Here is a 16,137-nt window from a genome sequence, read left to right on the forward strand (position 1 = left end):
TTCTTCACATCACCTTTGGTTGTTTTCCCAAATACCTTAATTCTCCAATTACCAACCATTCTGCCCCACAAACTGTTTTTGTAATACATCAAGGGTCTGAGCACATTACATCTCCCTGCAGCCGTCACGACTTTAAGTAACTCCTGCTTTGCCAGTCTGTGGGGATAATTTCATTCAACTTCACTTGTCCCATCACTGAACAATTTCCACAACCTATAGACTCACTTTCCAGGACTTTTCATCTCATGTTCTCGATACTCATTGCTTAATTATTATTTTTTTCTTTAGTATTTGCAGTTTGTCTTTTGCACAAAAGTTGTTTGTCTGCCCTGTGGAGTACAGTCTTTCATTCATTCAAACAACAGGAATTCTGCAGATGCTGGAAATTCAAGCAACATACATCAAAGTTGCTGGTGAACGCAGCAGGCCAGGCAGCATCTATAGGAAGAGGCGCAGTCGACGTTTCAGGCCGAGACCCTTCGTCAGGACTAACTGAAGGAAGAGTGAGTAAGGGATTTGAAAGCTGGAGGGGGAGGGGGAGATACAAAATGATAGGAGAAGACAGGAGGGGGAGGGATGGAGCCGAGAGCTGGACAGGTGATAGGCAGAAGGGGATATGAGAGGATCATGGGACAGGAGGTCCGGGAAGAAAGACGGGGGGGGGGGGTGACCCAGAGGATGGGCAAGAGGTATATTCAGAGGGACAGAGGGAGAAAAAGGAGAGTGAGAGAAAGAATGTGTGCATTAAAAAGAGTAACAGATGGGGTACGAGGGGGAGGTGGGGCCTAGCGGAAGTTAGAGAAGTCAATGTTCATGCCATCAGGTTGGAGGCTACCCATACGGAATATAAGGTGTTGTTCCTCCAACCTGAGTGTGGCTTCATCTTTACAGTAGAGGAGGCCGTGGATAGACATGTCAGAATGGGAATGGGATGTGGAATTAAAATGTGTGGCCACTGGGAGATCCTGCTTTCTCTGGCGGACAGAGCGTAGATGTTCAGCAAAGCGGTCTCCCAGTCTGCGTCGGGTCTCACCAATATATAAAAGGCCACATCTGGAGCACCGGACGCAGTATATCACCCCAGTCGACTCACAGGTGAAGTGATGCCTCACCTGGAAGGACTGTTTGGGGCCCTGAATGGTGGTAAGGGAGGAAGTGTAAGGGCATGTGTAGCACTTGTTCCGCTTACACGGATAAGTGCCAGGAGGGAGATCAGTGGGGAGGGATGGGGGGGACGAATGGACAAGGGAGTTGTGTAGGGAGCGATCCCTGCGGAATGCAGAGAGAGGGGGGGAGGGAAAGACATGCCCTTACACTTCCTCCCTTACCACCATTCAGGGCCCCAAACAGTCCTTCCAGGTGAGGCATCACTTCACCTGTGAGTCGACTGGGGTGATATACTGCGTCCGGTGCTCCAGATGTGGCCTTTTATATATTGGTGAGACCCGACGCAGACTGGGAGACCGCTTTGCTGAACATCTACGCTCTGTCCGCCAGAGAAAGCAGGATCTCCCAGTGGCCACACATTTTAATTCCACATCCCATTCCCATTCTGACATGTCTATCCACGGCCTCCTCTACTGTAAAGATGAAGCCACACTCAGGTTGGAGGAACAACACCTTATATTCCTTATGGGTAGCCTCCAACCTGATGGCATGAACATTGACTTCTCTAACTTCTGCTAGGCCCCACCTCCCCCTCGTACCCCATCTGTTACTCTTTTTAATGCACACATTCTTTCTCTCACTCTCCTTTTTCTCCCTCTGTCCCTCTGAATATACCTCTTGCCCATCCTCTGGGTCACCCCCCCCCCGTCTTTCTTCCCGGACCTCCTGTCCCATGATCCTCTCGTATCCCCTTCTGCCTATCACCTGTCCAGCTCTCGGCTCCATCCCTCCCCCTCCTGTCTTCTCCTATCATTTTGCATCTCCCCCTCCCCCTCCAGCTTTCAAATCCCTTACTCACTCTTCCTTCAGTTAGTCCTGACGAAGGGTCTCGGCCTGAAACGTCGACTGCGCCTCTTCCTATAGATGCTGCCTGGCCTGCTGCGTTCACCAGCAACTTTGATGTATGTTGCTTTCATTCATTCAATTATGGTTCTTGGATTTACTGACTATGTCCATAAGAAAACGAATCTCAGAGTTGTATATGAATTCACACATGTACAATGATGATAAGTGTACATTGAACTTTGAACAATTCTCTGCTGCACCCTCACCAACATTTTGATGCCTTTACAAACCTCTGCTCAACTGGTGACCATATTCCAGCTGAAACAATCTGTAATACAAGAGACTCTGCAAATATTGGAAATCCAGAGTAATCCAGCATTTTGTATGCTGCATAAAATTATAGATTTTTTACCATAGTATAGACCATAGCGTTTTAATAAAACAGAAGATTGTATATGTTGCCTAAAACAGCCATTTCCACTATGCATACCTTTCAAAGACAGAAATCTCTCTTCACTATTCAATCTATGATGTCTCACTTCACAATTCTCTTCATCATGTTTCCCAAGGACCCTGTTCAATACTGTCCACAGGTATGCAAAATAATTGCTTCCTAAGAGTTAACTTTCTGCCCGTCAGCGCATTTTGTACCGTTAGATTCCAGTTCCATATCTGCCTCCCAAAACACCTGCCTTTTCCAAACTAGCTCATAAGTTACATGTTCTGCAGTGGTTGCATTTTACTTCTCCATCTCCCTGCAGCATTTTTCCAGCAGTGGCCAATTTTTCTCCTCTTCACTTCAAGATTGTTTAATATCACTTCCAGTATACAAGTGTAAAGGAGGACAAAATAACTGTTACTCCGGACCCAATGCAGCACAGAAATAAAACACAGTAAGATAAGGAACATAATAATAATTTTAAAAACAATATAAAAACACAAGATAGCTTATACACATAGACAGATTGTACGTCCATAACGTGACGCTAGGCACCGGGGTGTCTGTAGGTAAGGTGACTGACTGGAAATGATAAAGTAATGGTGGGGAGCAGTGTGGAGGGGTGGATTAGTGGGTGAAGGTATTGATCAGCCTTATTGCTTGGGGAAAATATCTGGCGGTCCTGGCATGGATGATACATAGCCCCCTTCCAGATGGGAGTGGGACAAACAGCCCATAAGCTGGGTGTGTGGGATCCTTCACGATGTTACCGGCTGTTTCCCAGCACCTTTCTGTCTATAGGTCCTTGACGGCGGGTAGGCTGGTGCCGGTGATGAGTTGCGCAGTTTTGACTCCCTGGTGCAGAGCTTTCTCCGCCGCAGTGCAGTTTCTGTACTGTGCAGTGATGCAGCTTGCTGGGATGCTCACAGAATTCAGTTTCAGGATGTCAATCCCGCAGAGAGACATTCCCATCTCATCGCACATTGCTAATATATCAGCCTCAACAGCTCCTCCTGTCCCCAAAACACCATTAAGTGTTCCCAGGGATAATTACTATCTGTTAACAAGGCATTTTGAAGGATTACACCAGTCTCACCATACACATTACCTTTCCACCATTTCCCAAACATTTTTATGCATCAGTTTTATCAAGTAATCAGCATCAGTTTGACAGCACTCGATAAAGATTAATTTGTCACATATACATTGAACCATACAGCACAATTTGCCATTTTGTATCAATAATGAACACAGTCCATGGACTGAGCTGGGGGAAACCCGCATACCATACTTGTGATGTCAACATAGCGGGCCCACAACTTTACTGCTTTGGGACATGAGAAGAAACCACAGTACTCGGAGAAAATCCATGCTGTTACGGGGAGGGAACTGAACCCTTAACAGTGATCACTAGTGCTGTAAAACGACTGCACTAACCATTATTCTACTACGCCACACCAAGAGCACCGTATATTTCTATTGTATCCAGGCCGCTCAGAGACTACACAAATCAGACACAAAAAACATAGACTGAAACTTTGTAACAACTTCCAAAAAGTACAGCTATAAAAGAATACACAATGTCACATATCTCTCATCCTGCCTCGAGGCTGAGGAATCCAAACAAGGTGCAGTCTTTTTAACCAGATATGAGCCCACAAGACAATACAACCATGTTGAATCTATCCACTCTGGCAATTCACCAAATTGCCATCAGGGAGACACTACAAGTCCATCACCATCAGGTCTACACGCCATCTCTGAAGCTTCTCAACAAAACTCACTCCGGTGTAATACCCCAATATCTGTTAAATGGTCTTTCCTGCCCTCCTTGTTCTGATGATAATTACTGAGTCTGTTCACATTTATTTAAGTTTGATTATTGATGCTTGCACGTGACCATTCTACCAACTGCTGATTGTTCATGGCTGCACTACTGTCTTGTAAATTGTTGGTTGCTATTGTGTTGGCTGTTATGGTATTATCCTGTGTTTTATGCTTGGCACTGACCCACAAACAATTCTGGTATATTTCACATACTGGCAATAAAATGATTTGGATGAACCTACAATTAAGTTACGAAGAGATTGTCACTTCTGCATAAATCTCAATATTTATTTGCAATGATTTTTCCATTTTCAGATGGCACTGGTGAAGCACAGCAAAACTCTCTGGTAGCAAACAAAACTATGAATTACTGTATTAATCACACGTTTTCTTGGATGCAATCACTGAAATCAATGGTCTGTGAATTCCCTGTCTGAGTTGAGCTTTCAAACCACCCGTAAGACCTGGCATTTTTGTGGTGTGAACTGAAGTCTCGAAGGTGCAGGGCAGTTACGGCATGGCGGGTATGGCCAAATGGAGGCAGTGGGCCCAGGCCCAAGAGTCGGAAATGAACCAATGTTTGGCCTTTGTTGGAATGTACTTGGGGGCAATTCGATGCTGCATTACAGAAGCAAAGTAGAAGCGACGGGCCCAACGCCTCGCTCCAGAGCAAGGAACAACCTGAGACTTAGCTGGTTTAAGCACTGGATCAGGGTGTCAGGGCCAGATGCAAGGGATGGTACGGCATTCATCTCGCTGCTCTGCAAGGTTTATTTGTCTCTTTGCTGAACTGAGGCTGTGGCCTATAACTAACAGGCTCCTAGATCGGCTGCCGTGATGACTGGCTTCATGGCTGTGGACTCAATTTTGTGAAAATTATTTGCTTATTTTTATTGTTTGCACTCTTTGCTTTTTCACTGCAAATGGGGTGTTTGACTGTCTCCTTTTCAAAACTGGTTCCACTGTTCTTTTTTTCATTTTGTGGTTGTCAGTAAGGAGACGAATGTCAAGGTTGTTTATAGTTTACATAATTTGATAATAAATGTACTTTGAATTTTGAAGTGTGGAATTAAAATTAGAGAGTTCTGCAAGATTTTCAAGTGTTTCCTATGCTCCTTTTGCAGTGTGTAGTGACCTCCTCTGGTCTTCCCTGTAAATACAATTGAAAACTACAGGACTGCAGGACATTAAAGCTCAATTAGTAATAGCATGTCTGATTGCATTTAATACTGTATTTACTTAGATGTTACATATTTCCTTAATGATTGTAAAGTCAAAATTGAGAACTTAGTATCCATGGATATCTGACATCTATGAAGGAAAGGCAGGAAATAAAGTGTGGTAGGATAGCTTATAAGACAAGAAATAAGAACCAATTGGGAGCAACACTCCCTCTAATATTTTTCTTACAGCTGCATGAACCAACCATTGGTCTGAGAAGGGCTTTTTTTTAAAAATAAACACAGCCTGAAAACTGCATACTAGTTTAATTGTTTTATATATATAATATGCACATCAAACAAACAAAAACCACAACTCAAAACAAAAATAAACAATGTCAGGCAGTCAAAACAACTGACAGGCACAATGGAAAAACTAAATGTTTTGACTAAATGGTGTCGGCATTCAGCAAGCCAGTGGTTTATAAGCTACCGACTTCCATTCTGTGTTTATTGTCACAATTTATGACAGTGTTGCAATTTGAAACACTGACAATGTCAATATGTTGAAGCTTTAAAGTGTTTCAAAGTATAGGTTGTGGTATGTTTATTATTTTCAAAATTTGTGGATTATATTATGGTATTTCATATATTATATTAGCATAATTTCAGAATAATTATATTAGCATAATTTCAGAATATTAACATTATATAAAATAAAATTCCAGCAACATGACAACAAAGGCCATGTGCATGGGAGCATTTCAGTTATGGTGCAGCTACACAGCCTCGGAGAAAATTGGTTGGGAGGGATGTTTGCTCAAACCACGTTCTACCCTCAAATCCTTGAACCTATACTTAAATATCACAATTTTGTTTCATTATATCCCACAAAGCATCAAGAGAACAGCTGTGGACTTACAAATAAGGTCATACAGATATATTTTATATTACGAAAACAAATACATTAGTAAATAGTAGATAAAAAACTGGCTCACTTTGCCAAGTTACATTACCTGATTTTGGATAAGCTTTTTGTTTAAAGGAACAACATATTTTAACGAAGAGAAATTTTACAATTATAGTGGATTCCAGTTAATTGGGTCATTGGTTAATCTGTGTAGCCGCTTATTTGGGACAACTCTTAAAGAACAAAAACTATGGATGGTTAGAGCATTGGCTGCTTGGTAGGAGGCAGCGAGTGGAAAAAAAAGATCCGTGTTTGAATGGCTGCCAATGACTAAAGGTGTTGGGACCACTTCTTTTTATGCGGTGTATCAATAACTTAGATGGAATAGATGGCTTTGTTGCTAAGCTTGCAGAAGATATGAAGACTAACGGAGGGGCAGGTAGTGTTGAGGAAACAGGCAGGATGCAGAAGGACTTAAATCAGATTAGGAGAATGGGCATGAGAGTGGCAAATGAAATAGTGTTGGAAAATGCATGGTCATGCACTTTGGTAGTAGAAATTAATATGTAGACTATTTTCTAAACAGGGAGAAAATTCAAAAATCTGAGATCCCAAGGGACTTAGCAGCCCTTGTGCAGAACACCCTAAAAGTTAACTTGCAGGAAGAGCCAGTGGTGAGGGAGGCAAATGCAGTATTCATTACAAAAGGTTCTGACTACAAGAGCGGAGATGTGATGCTGAGGCACTGGTGAGGCCTCGCCTTGAGTATTGTGAACAGTTTTGGGCTCCTCATCTAAGAAAACATGTGCCGGTATTGGAGAGGGTCCAGAGGCAGTTAACAAGGATGATTCTGGGAACAAAAGTTATCATACGAGGAACATTTGATGGCTCTGGGTCTGTACTCGCTGGAATTTAGAAGGATGAAGGGGGATCTCATTGAAACTTTTCAAATGTTGAAAAGCCTAAACAGAGCAGATGTGGAAAGGATGTTTCCCATGGTGGGGGAGTAAAGGACAAGAGGGTACAGCCTCAGGATAGAGGGGCATCCATTTAAAACAGAGATGCAGAGAAATTTCTTTAGCCAGAGGGTGGTGAATTTGTGGAATTTGTTACCACAGGCAGATGTGCAGGCCAGGTTGTTGGGTATATTTAAGGCAGAGATTGACAGGTTCTTGATTGGACATGGCATCAAAGGTTACAGGGAGAAGGCTGGGGAATGAGGTTGAGGTGGGGAATAATGGATCAGCCATGACTGAATGGACTGAATGGTTATTGAATGAGCATCTCGATGAGACAAATGGCCTATTTCTGCTCCCATGTCTTATAGTCTAATAGAGAAAATAGCAGAGATTCCTTCATTTATTTGGTACAGTATGCTGTTTATTTGGTACAGAAGCCTACTGCCAAACAGTTTCTAACTAGCATCGGTCAAGTGCACTTCTTGTGGCCGTTGGGCACTACACTGTGCTTAGAACGAACTGTTACTAAAAGGCATCTGTTGTGTCTGGTTCTATTATGTTATCCATTTAAATCGATGGAAGATTTATGAAAACACCAACCTGGGAAATACGAAGATGAGGAAAGTGATGAAGATAACACATCTGAACTTGAGCTAGTGATTACGAGGTTACCAGGAAATATATTGTTGGATGACGACTCCGCTTCATGCAGGAAGTTAATGAAGGCAGTCCTTTATCTGTACTAAATGTTTATGCTGATTTTGTTCATTTATAGTAAATCAAAAGAACACATCAGTGTACACTGGATGAATTACTCCAGCAATAACTATTAAGGACTTGTACAGTTTTATAGAACTGTGGTTCTATTGGTAATGTTCTAATCTGTTCTGTAATTCATTTAAATACACAATTTATTACATAGTTAAATGGTAATTTGTCTTTTCTACACTTCGGATAATTGGGGCAGCTGCTTAATTGGGCCAAAATGTATTTGTCCTGATGTGTCCCAATTAACTAGAATCCACTGTACAAAATCATTCTAACTTAGGGACAGATAAGAGGATGCCAGCAAATATGGTGACTTGGACTTTCAGTAAACATAGAAACATAGAAAACCTACAGCACAATACAGGCCCTTCGGCCCACGATGCCACGCTGAACATATACTTACTTTAGAAATTACCTAGGGTTACCCATAGCCCTCTATTTTTCTAAGCTCCATGTACTTATCCAGAAGTCTCTTAAAAGACGCTATCATATCCACCTCCACCACGTTGCCGGCAGCCCACTTAACACACTTACCACACTCTGCATAAAAAAAATTGTCCCTGACATCTCCTCTGTACCTACTCCCAAGCACCTTAAAACAGTGCCCTCTTGTGCTAGCCATTTCAGCCCTGGGAAAAAGCCTCTGACTATCCACTCGATCGTTACCCCTCATCTTCCATCGCACCAAGGAGAAAAGGCCAAGTTCATTTAACCTATTCTCACAGCGCATGCTCCCCAATCCAGGCAACATCCTTGTAAATCTCCTCTGCATCCTTTCTATAGTTTCCACGCTTCTTGTAGTGAGGTGAGAAGAACTGAGCAAGTGCAGTCTGACCAGGGTCCTATATAGCTGTAACATTACCTCTTGGCTCTTAAACTCAATCCCACGGTTGAAGGCCAATGCATCGTATGCCTTCTTAACCGCAGAGTCAACCTGTGCAGCAGCTTTTGAGTGTCCTATGGACTCTAACCCCAAGATCCACACTGCCAAGAGTCTTACCATTAATGCTATATTCTGCCATCATATTTGACCTACCAAAATGAACCACCTCACACTTATCGCGGTTGAACTCCATCTGCCACTTCTCAGCCTAGTTTTGCATCCTATCGATGTCCTGCTGTAACTTCTGACAGCCCTCCACACTATCCACAACACCCCAACCTTTGCGTCATCAGCAAATTCACTAACTCATCCCTCCACTTTCTCATCCAGGTCATTTATAAAAATCACAAAGAGAAGGGGTCCCAAAACAGATCCCTGAGGCACTCCACTCGTGACCGACCTGCACGCAGAATATAATCCGTCTACAACCAGTCTTTGCCTTCTGTGGGCAAGCCAATTCTGTATCCACAAAACAATATCCCCTTGGATCCCATGCCTCCTTACTTTCTCAATAAGCCTTGCATGGGGTACCTTATCAAATGCCTTGCTGAAATCCATATACACTACATCTATGGCTCTGACTTCATCAATGTGTTTAGTCGCATCCTCAAAAAATTAAGTCAGCCTCCTAAGGCACGACTTGCCTTTGAGAAAGCCATGCTGACTATTCCTAATCATATTTTGCCTCTCCAAATGTTCATAAATTCTGCCTCTTAGGATCTTCTCCATCAACTTACCAACCACTGAAGTAAGACTCACTGGTCTATAATTTCCTGGGCTATCTCTACTCCCTTTCTTGAACAAGGGAACGACATCTGCAACCCTCCAATCCTCCGGAACCTCTCCCGTTCCTATTGATGATGCAAAGTTCATTGCCAGAGGCTCAACAATCTCCTCCCTCGCCTCCCACAGTAGCCTGGGGTATATCTTGTCTGGTCCCAGTGACTTATCCAACTTGATGCTTTCCAAAAGCTCCAGCACATCCTCTTTCTTAATGTCTATATGCTCAAGCTTTTCAGTCCACTGTAAGTCATCCCTACAATCGCCAAGGTCCTTTTCCATAGTGAATACTGAAGCAAACTATTCGTTAATTACTTCTGCTATCTCCTCCGGTTCCATACATACTTTTCCACTGTCACACTTGACTGATCCTATTCTCTCATGTCTTATCCTCTAAGAGATTCTAAGATCAATGAGATATGCCACAAGATGCCATTAAACAAAATTAGAGAACATGGAATTGTGGTGTATGTTCTGGATTAAGGATTGGTTAAAAGACAAAACAATAGGAATATACAGCTCATAGGTAGCAGGCTGTAATAGTTCTGGGGTCCTAACTTTTCAATGGCATACATGAGGGGACCGGGCATAATTCATCCATTTATTAATGATAAAATCTGGGTGTGAGCGGAATGCCAAGAGGCTGAAGGAGGATATTGACAAGCTAAGTGTATGGGCAAGTACATAGCACTGATACTGGTACATAGCAATGTGGAAAAATACAAGTTCATCCATTTTGTGAGAAAATCAGTGTTTCCCATCAGTTGAGAGACTGAAAAGGTTTGATATTCAATGGGTCCTGGGTGTCCAAATGCTGCACCTACAATAAGCAAGTCAGAAGGTAAACCGCCCATTGGCATTTATTGCACAAAGGATTTGAGCACAAGGGTGAAAATGTGTCTTATTGAAACCACATAGGGTTATATTGGATCATAGTTCAAATACTGAAATAGGGAAAGTACAACAGTCATCATTACTACTGATGAAAAAAAAGTTTCTGTCATATCTCCTAATCTACCAGAGGATACCTAGGTGCAGCTTATAGTTAGAAATTGTCCAGCAACAGTCTCACGTGCCAATTAAGCGACCTAGTGTCCCAAATAAACAAAGGGAATCCTGGCTATTTTCTTGATTAGTTTTTGTTTTTGAAGAATGTTCCAAATAGGTGGCTGTCCCAATTAATCAAAATCCATATTTACACATCTTATTTTTCCCTAACTGACTCAAGAGGCTTGCTCTACTGTTTGGATTATTTGTAGAGACAACAGACAGCCTGTAGGTGGCACTGTACTCAAACAAGTCACCAGATTCAAGAAAATTGCCACCAATACACTTTCAGAAGTCTTGCCACTAAAGTTGAAGTTCCCTTGCTGCTGTGAACAAAACTAAAAATAATCTGCTACTGCTACAAGCAGCAAGCACTTCTTGACGCAGTTCTGAACAACAAAATTAAACAAGATTACCTATAATCAGAATTTTAAAAAGCAGTAAAGGTAGTGAAGATACGTCTGACAATGAAAAAAGAGAAAATCAGAAGACATTTCTTAGCAAATTAAGACAGATTACTGATCAAAGGTACTCATACAGGTTATCTAAAGCAGAACATTATTTCAAATTCTTAAAATATATTTCATGTTTCTTAAGGAACAATAGGGCAGAAGCAACACGTTACCGTAGTGGTGAGCACAATGCTTTACAGAACAGACAACCCAGAATCAGACTCAGGTTTAATATCACCATGTTGCGAAATGTGCCGTTTTTGCGGCAGCAGTACATTGCAGTGGATAACAATAAAAACTGAACTATAAATGTTAAATTACCTGGCGCAAAACCTGTTTTTTTTCATATAAATGAAAGAAGCAAGTGATCCAAGGATTCAAAGTACATTTACTATCAAGCAGAGGGAGAAAGAGAACACTTGAATGCAGGGACCTTCCTTGGGGACCAGCAAGCGACAGGCTGGTAGACGGCACTGAACATCCTCTCGCCTCGATGATTTTAATCTTCCTTGGTGCTTCATTTGACGAGATCAGCAAGAAATGGAGTGATTATGGGGTCTCCAGGCTTCTTGGCCTAGAGGCCACACCCTTCACTCAAAACCTCACACAGAACACCCTTGGAGACAGCAGAGTGCCAGGTTGCTCACTCGGCCGGAAAACACACCACCAAAATGTCATTCACAGGCTCCAACAATAGTAGAACTACATTGGAATGAAAAAGTGAAAGAAGTAGTTTCATGAACCATCTGGAGGATGTCGCCCTTGGTTACATTGCTCACTGGCGCCATCTTATTCCAGCGGATCAGTGTCCAAAACAAGTCGTTCATCGTCAGACAACTGACAACTGGCCATAAGGCAAAATAAGAGAAACAAGAGATTCTGCAGGCTTTGGAAATCTTGAGCAATAAACAATATGCTGGAGGAACTGAAATTCGCAAGAATGCAATTTTCCCTGCTCATTTGTGTTCATCCATTCCCCAAAATAAATAAAAATATTTTTTTTAATTATGTACAGCATGGAATAGGCCTTTCCATTCCAGCTGTGATACCCAGATTTAATCCTAGCCTAATCGTAGGACAATTTACAATGACCAATTAACCCACCAACCAGTACGTCTTTGGACTGTGGGAGGAAACCAGAGCACATGGAGAAAACTCACGCAGTCACAGGTAAAACATACGAACTCCTTACAGGAAATGGCAGGAATTACACTCTGGTCGTCTGTACTGAAAAGTGTTGTGCTAACCTCAAACTACTGTGTCACCCCAAAAGCTATGAAAAACACTAATACAAATGTTTAAACAATGAAAAATGCCATTTTAAAAATATACACAAATAGGTCAGAAAGCAAGAGAAATAGAGTTAACCTTCAGGCAAGTAATCTTCATCCAGACTGGAAAAACTGAGAAGACAATTGTGCTTTAAGTTATAGAGGAAACATCTGATATAGAGTGCAGCTCAAACATCTGGAACCATGGTTCACTGTCTCAAAACAAGGGGTTCACTGCTCAGGACGAAGATGCACATAAATTTCTTCATCCTGCTTATGGTAAAACTTTGGAATTCAAAACAGAAGGTGTAAGCTCAGTAACCGATTACACTCCAGTAAAAGAATTTTAGACACTAAAGGAATGACGAGATTGAGGCTTATTACAAGAAAGTAGAACTAAGATAAAAGATTGGTCGTGGTTTTACTGAATCCTACAAGCACAGAGGCCAAGTATTCTAGCACACATCAAGCAAAGATGACACTGATGTCTCATGGTCTGTCTCAAAGGACGAGCGAGAGCGAGACTGTGGCATGTCGAAATGTTGGCCACACAATAGTTTTTGTTGACCGCAGATCAGTCTCTCTTTGGGTGCTTTTTTAAAGAGAGATGTCTGCGAAACTGAGTATTTCAGGTTTCATACTGAATACATTCTCTGATAATAAACTGAAATATTTGAGCCATATGAACCTTCTGCAAGAAGTTTCTACATACCTCAGTTTTAAACAACTGCCTCACTAACAATGTCCCCTTATTCAAGTTTTGCTCACCAGTTAAACAAAACAACGTTTATTCTATCATGCCCCAGACAAGATCACCCTTCATTCTTCTAAACTCCAAAGAAAATAATCTATTTTCTTTATCCACCATTGATAGGAGAACCCTCTTCATTCCAGGAATTAATGACTGTTTAGACAGTGCCATCATTTAGTACAAACATCGTGTGGCTTGGCAATAATAAAAGAACAAGTCCAGCATGTTCCATTTCAGCAAATACTTACATTTTCACCTGCATTGGCTAAAAGCGTATTTATTTTCTTTATTCACAGACACAGTGTGGAACAGGCCCTTCCAGCCCAATGAGCCCCGCTGTCCAGCAACCCACTCGCCTGATTGCAGGACAATTTCCAATGACCAATTAATCTAATAACCGGTACATTTTTGGACTGTGGGAGGAAACTGGGGCACCTGGAGGAAACCCATGCGGTCAGGGAGAATGTACAAATACCTTACAAACGGTGCCGATAATGCCCCAAGCTATAATAGCACGTGCTAACTGCTACGATATCATATTATACCGTGTAATGTACAGTTAAACTATAACATTTGGAACACCAATTGCAAGGCACCAACCAGGATACTCACAGAATGTACCAGCTTGAATCCGCATATTCAAAGAAAACACCATTCACAACGTACCTTCATCAAAGTCGGCATCTTCCTCTGTATGTTGAGGGAACGGGAAACAGTTGGTGATTTCAAGCCGATCATCAACCACAAGTCCGAGAAGTACTCCTTGGACCACTTCATTGCCCTGCCCCTCCTCTTGGAAATGTTTAATGATCTTCAGGACAACCTACAATAGAAACAATGAGGTGGCAGTGAAAAGAGGGGCATTTGTTTCCTTCAATTTAACACACTCAACAAAGGGTGTGTTGGCACTGAGGAGGGTCCAGAGGAGGGTCAGCACAACATTGTGGGCCGAAGGGCCTGTACTGTGCTGTGCTGTACTATTCTATGTTCTATGACACAAGAACGATCACACGTGAGAAAAGTTTGAAGGCTATGGGCCTGTACTCACTGGAGTTTAGAAGTAAGGTGGGGGGGGGGGAAATCTTGTTGAAACCTATCAAATATTTAAAGGCCTAGAGGGGATGTGGAGAGGAGGTTTCTTATAGTGTAAAGAGTCTAGGACTAGAGGACACAGCTTCAGAACTATGGGATGCTCACTTAGAACAGAGATGAGGAGGAATTTCTTTAGCCACAGGGAAGTGAACCTGTGGAATTCATTGCCATAAATGGCTGTGGAGGTCAGGTCATTGGGTATATTTATAGCCGAGGTTAATAGGCTCTTGATTAGAAAGGGCATCAAAGGTTACAGGGAGAAACCTGTAGAATAGCCATGACTGATTGACAGACAGTGGGCTGAACGGACTAATTCTGTTCCTACGTCTTATGATCTTAGGATTACAAATACACAGACCATCTTAAATCCCTACAAATGGATTTGTAAAATAGTTCACTTGAACTTTGTGGTAAAGGCTCCACAATTGCATTGTCAGTGAGTTCCCAGATTTACTGTGGAAGATAAAGAATCCATGATAATTTCCAAGTCACGTTAAGTGCAAGTGAAATTAAACTTGCAGGCAGGGTCCTTACAACACGCCTGCTGCCCTTATCCCTTCAGATCCAATTTGCTGTAGTTTTGAGAAGTTCTGTCAAAGACAGCTTGTCTAGTTCCACTCCACATCTGACTGATGAATTACATCGTAGCTACAGTCTGCAGGGAATGAACATTCATGATGATGAAGGATCAGCTTTTGACTCATCAGTTGAGTGTGGCTATCAGCAAAGGTTTCCTGTCTCACACTTCACATCAGAATCAGAACCAGGTTTAATATCTCCAGCATATGTCGTGAAATTTTGTTTTATGGCAGTACACTGTAATACATAGTAATAAAAACTATAAATTACAATTAGCATATACAGTCAAAAATTACCTTGGTAGTAGTGCAAAAAGAGGGGGGAAAATACTGAGGAAGTGTTCATGGGTTTATTGTCCATTAAGAAATCCGACCAAAAGGGAAGAAGCTATTTCTGAAATGTTGAGTGTGTATCTTCAGGCTCCTGTACCTCCCTCCTTGATGGCAGAAGAGGGGATGTCCTGGGTGATGAGGGTCCTTAATGATGGATACCGCCTTTTAAAGAAGTCCTTGATGCCAATGTCCATGATGAAGCTGGCAGAGTTTATAACTTTCTGCATATTTTATATCGAGTCAAGTCTCAGAGTTATTCCCTGCTAGCCAGGCATCTCTGATCTGCCGCCTTTGGTGGGGCTGACTTGGCCATGGAACCAGTCATTCCCAGAGATGGTAACGGAAGAGACAAGATCCTTCAAACCTGCCAAATCAAGTTCTGCTTTACCAGACTGAGAAATAGCTCTCCCAGTTCAGGCACAGGACCAGACGTTTGAGGATGACATTACAGGGTCAAATGAGCTGTGCAGAGACTTCAGAGTCAGAGTCATAAAGTCCTAGAAAGTACAGCACAGAATCAGGCCAGTCGGCCCACCTAGTCCATGTGGAACTATTTAAACTGCCTACTCCCAAATACCAGCACCAGGACCACTGCTCTCTACACACCTACCTATCCAAACTTCATTTCAGCATTGAAATCAAGCTCACATGCACCACTTGTGATGGCAGCTCATTCCACACTGTCATGACCATCTGGTGAAGAAGTTCCCCTCATGTTCCTCTGAAACTTTTCACCTTTCACCCTTAACCCATGATCTCTGGTTGTAGTCCCACCCTACCTCAGCGGAAAAAGCCATTTACCTTATATCCCTCATAATTTTGTATACCTCTACCAAATCTCCCTTCAATTTTCTATGTTTCAAGGAATAAAGTCCTAACTTTTTCAATCTTTCCTCATAACTCACGTCCTCCAGACTCTGGCAGCATCCTTGTA

The 16,137-nt window shown here is 42.2% G+C and overlaps 1 protein-coding gene across 1 annotated transcript in view; it reads right to left on the reverse strand.

Moving 5' to 3' along the window:
* eif3hb (eukaryotic translation initiation factor 3, subunit H, b) overlaps positions 1-16,137 on the reverse strand; it is a 152,233-nt gene that overhangs the window by 120,133 nt on the left and 15,963 nt on the right. The window contains exon 2 of the mRNA XM_063042269.1: positions 13,867-14,023. Within this exon, the coding sequence (XP_062898339.1) occupies positions 13,867-14,023 (157 nt within the window). The remainder of the gene's footprint in view (positions 1-13,866; positions 14,024-16,137) is intronic.

This window comes from Mobula hypostoma, chromosome 1 (genome assembly GCF_963921235.1).
Source record: "Mobula hypostoma chromosome 1, sMobHyp1.1, whole genome shotgun sequence".
NCBI classification, from domain to species: Eukaryota; Metazoa; Chordata; class Chondrichthyes; order Myliobatiformes; family Myliobatidae; genus Mobula; species Mobula hypostoma.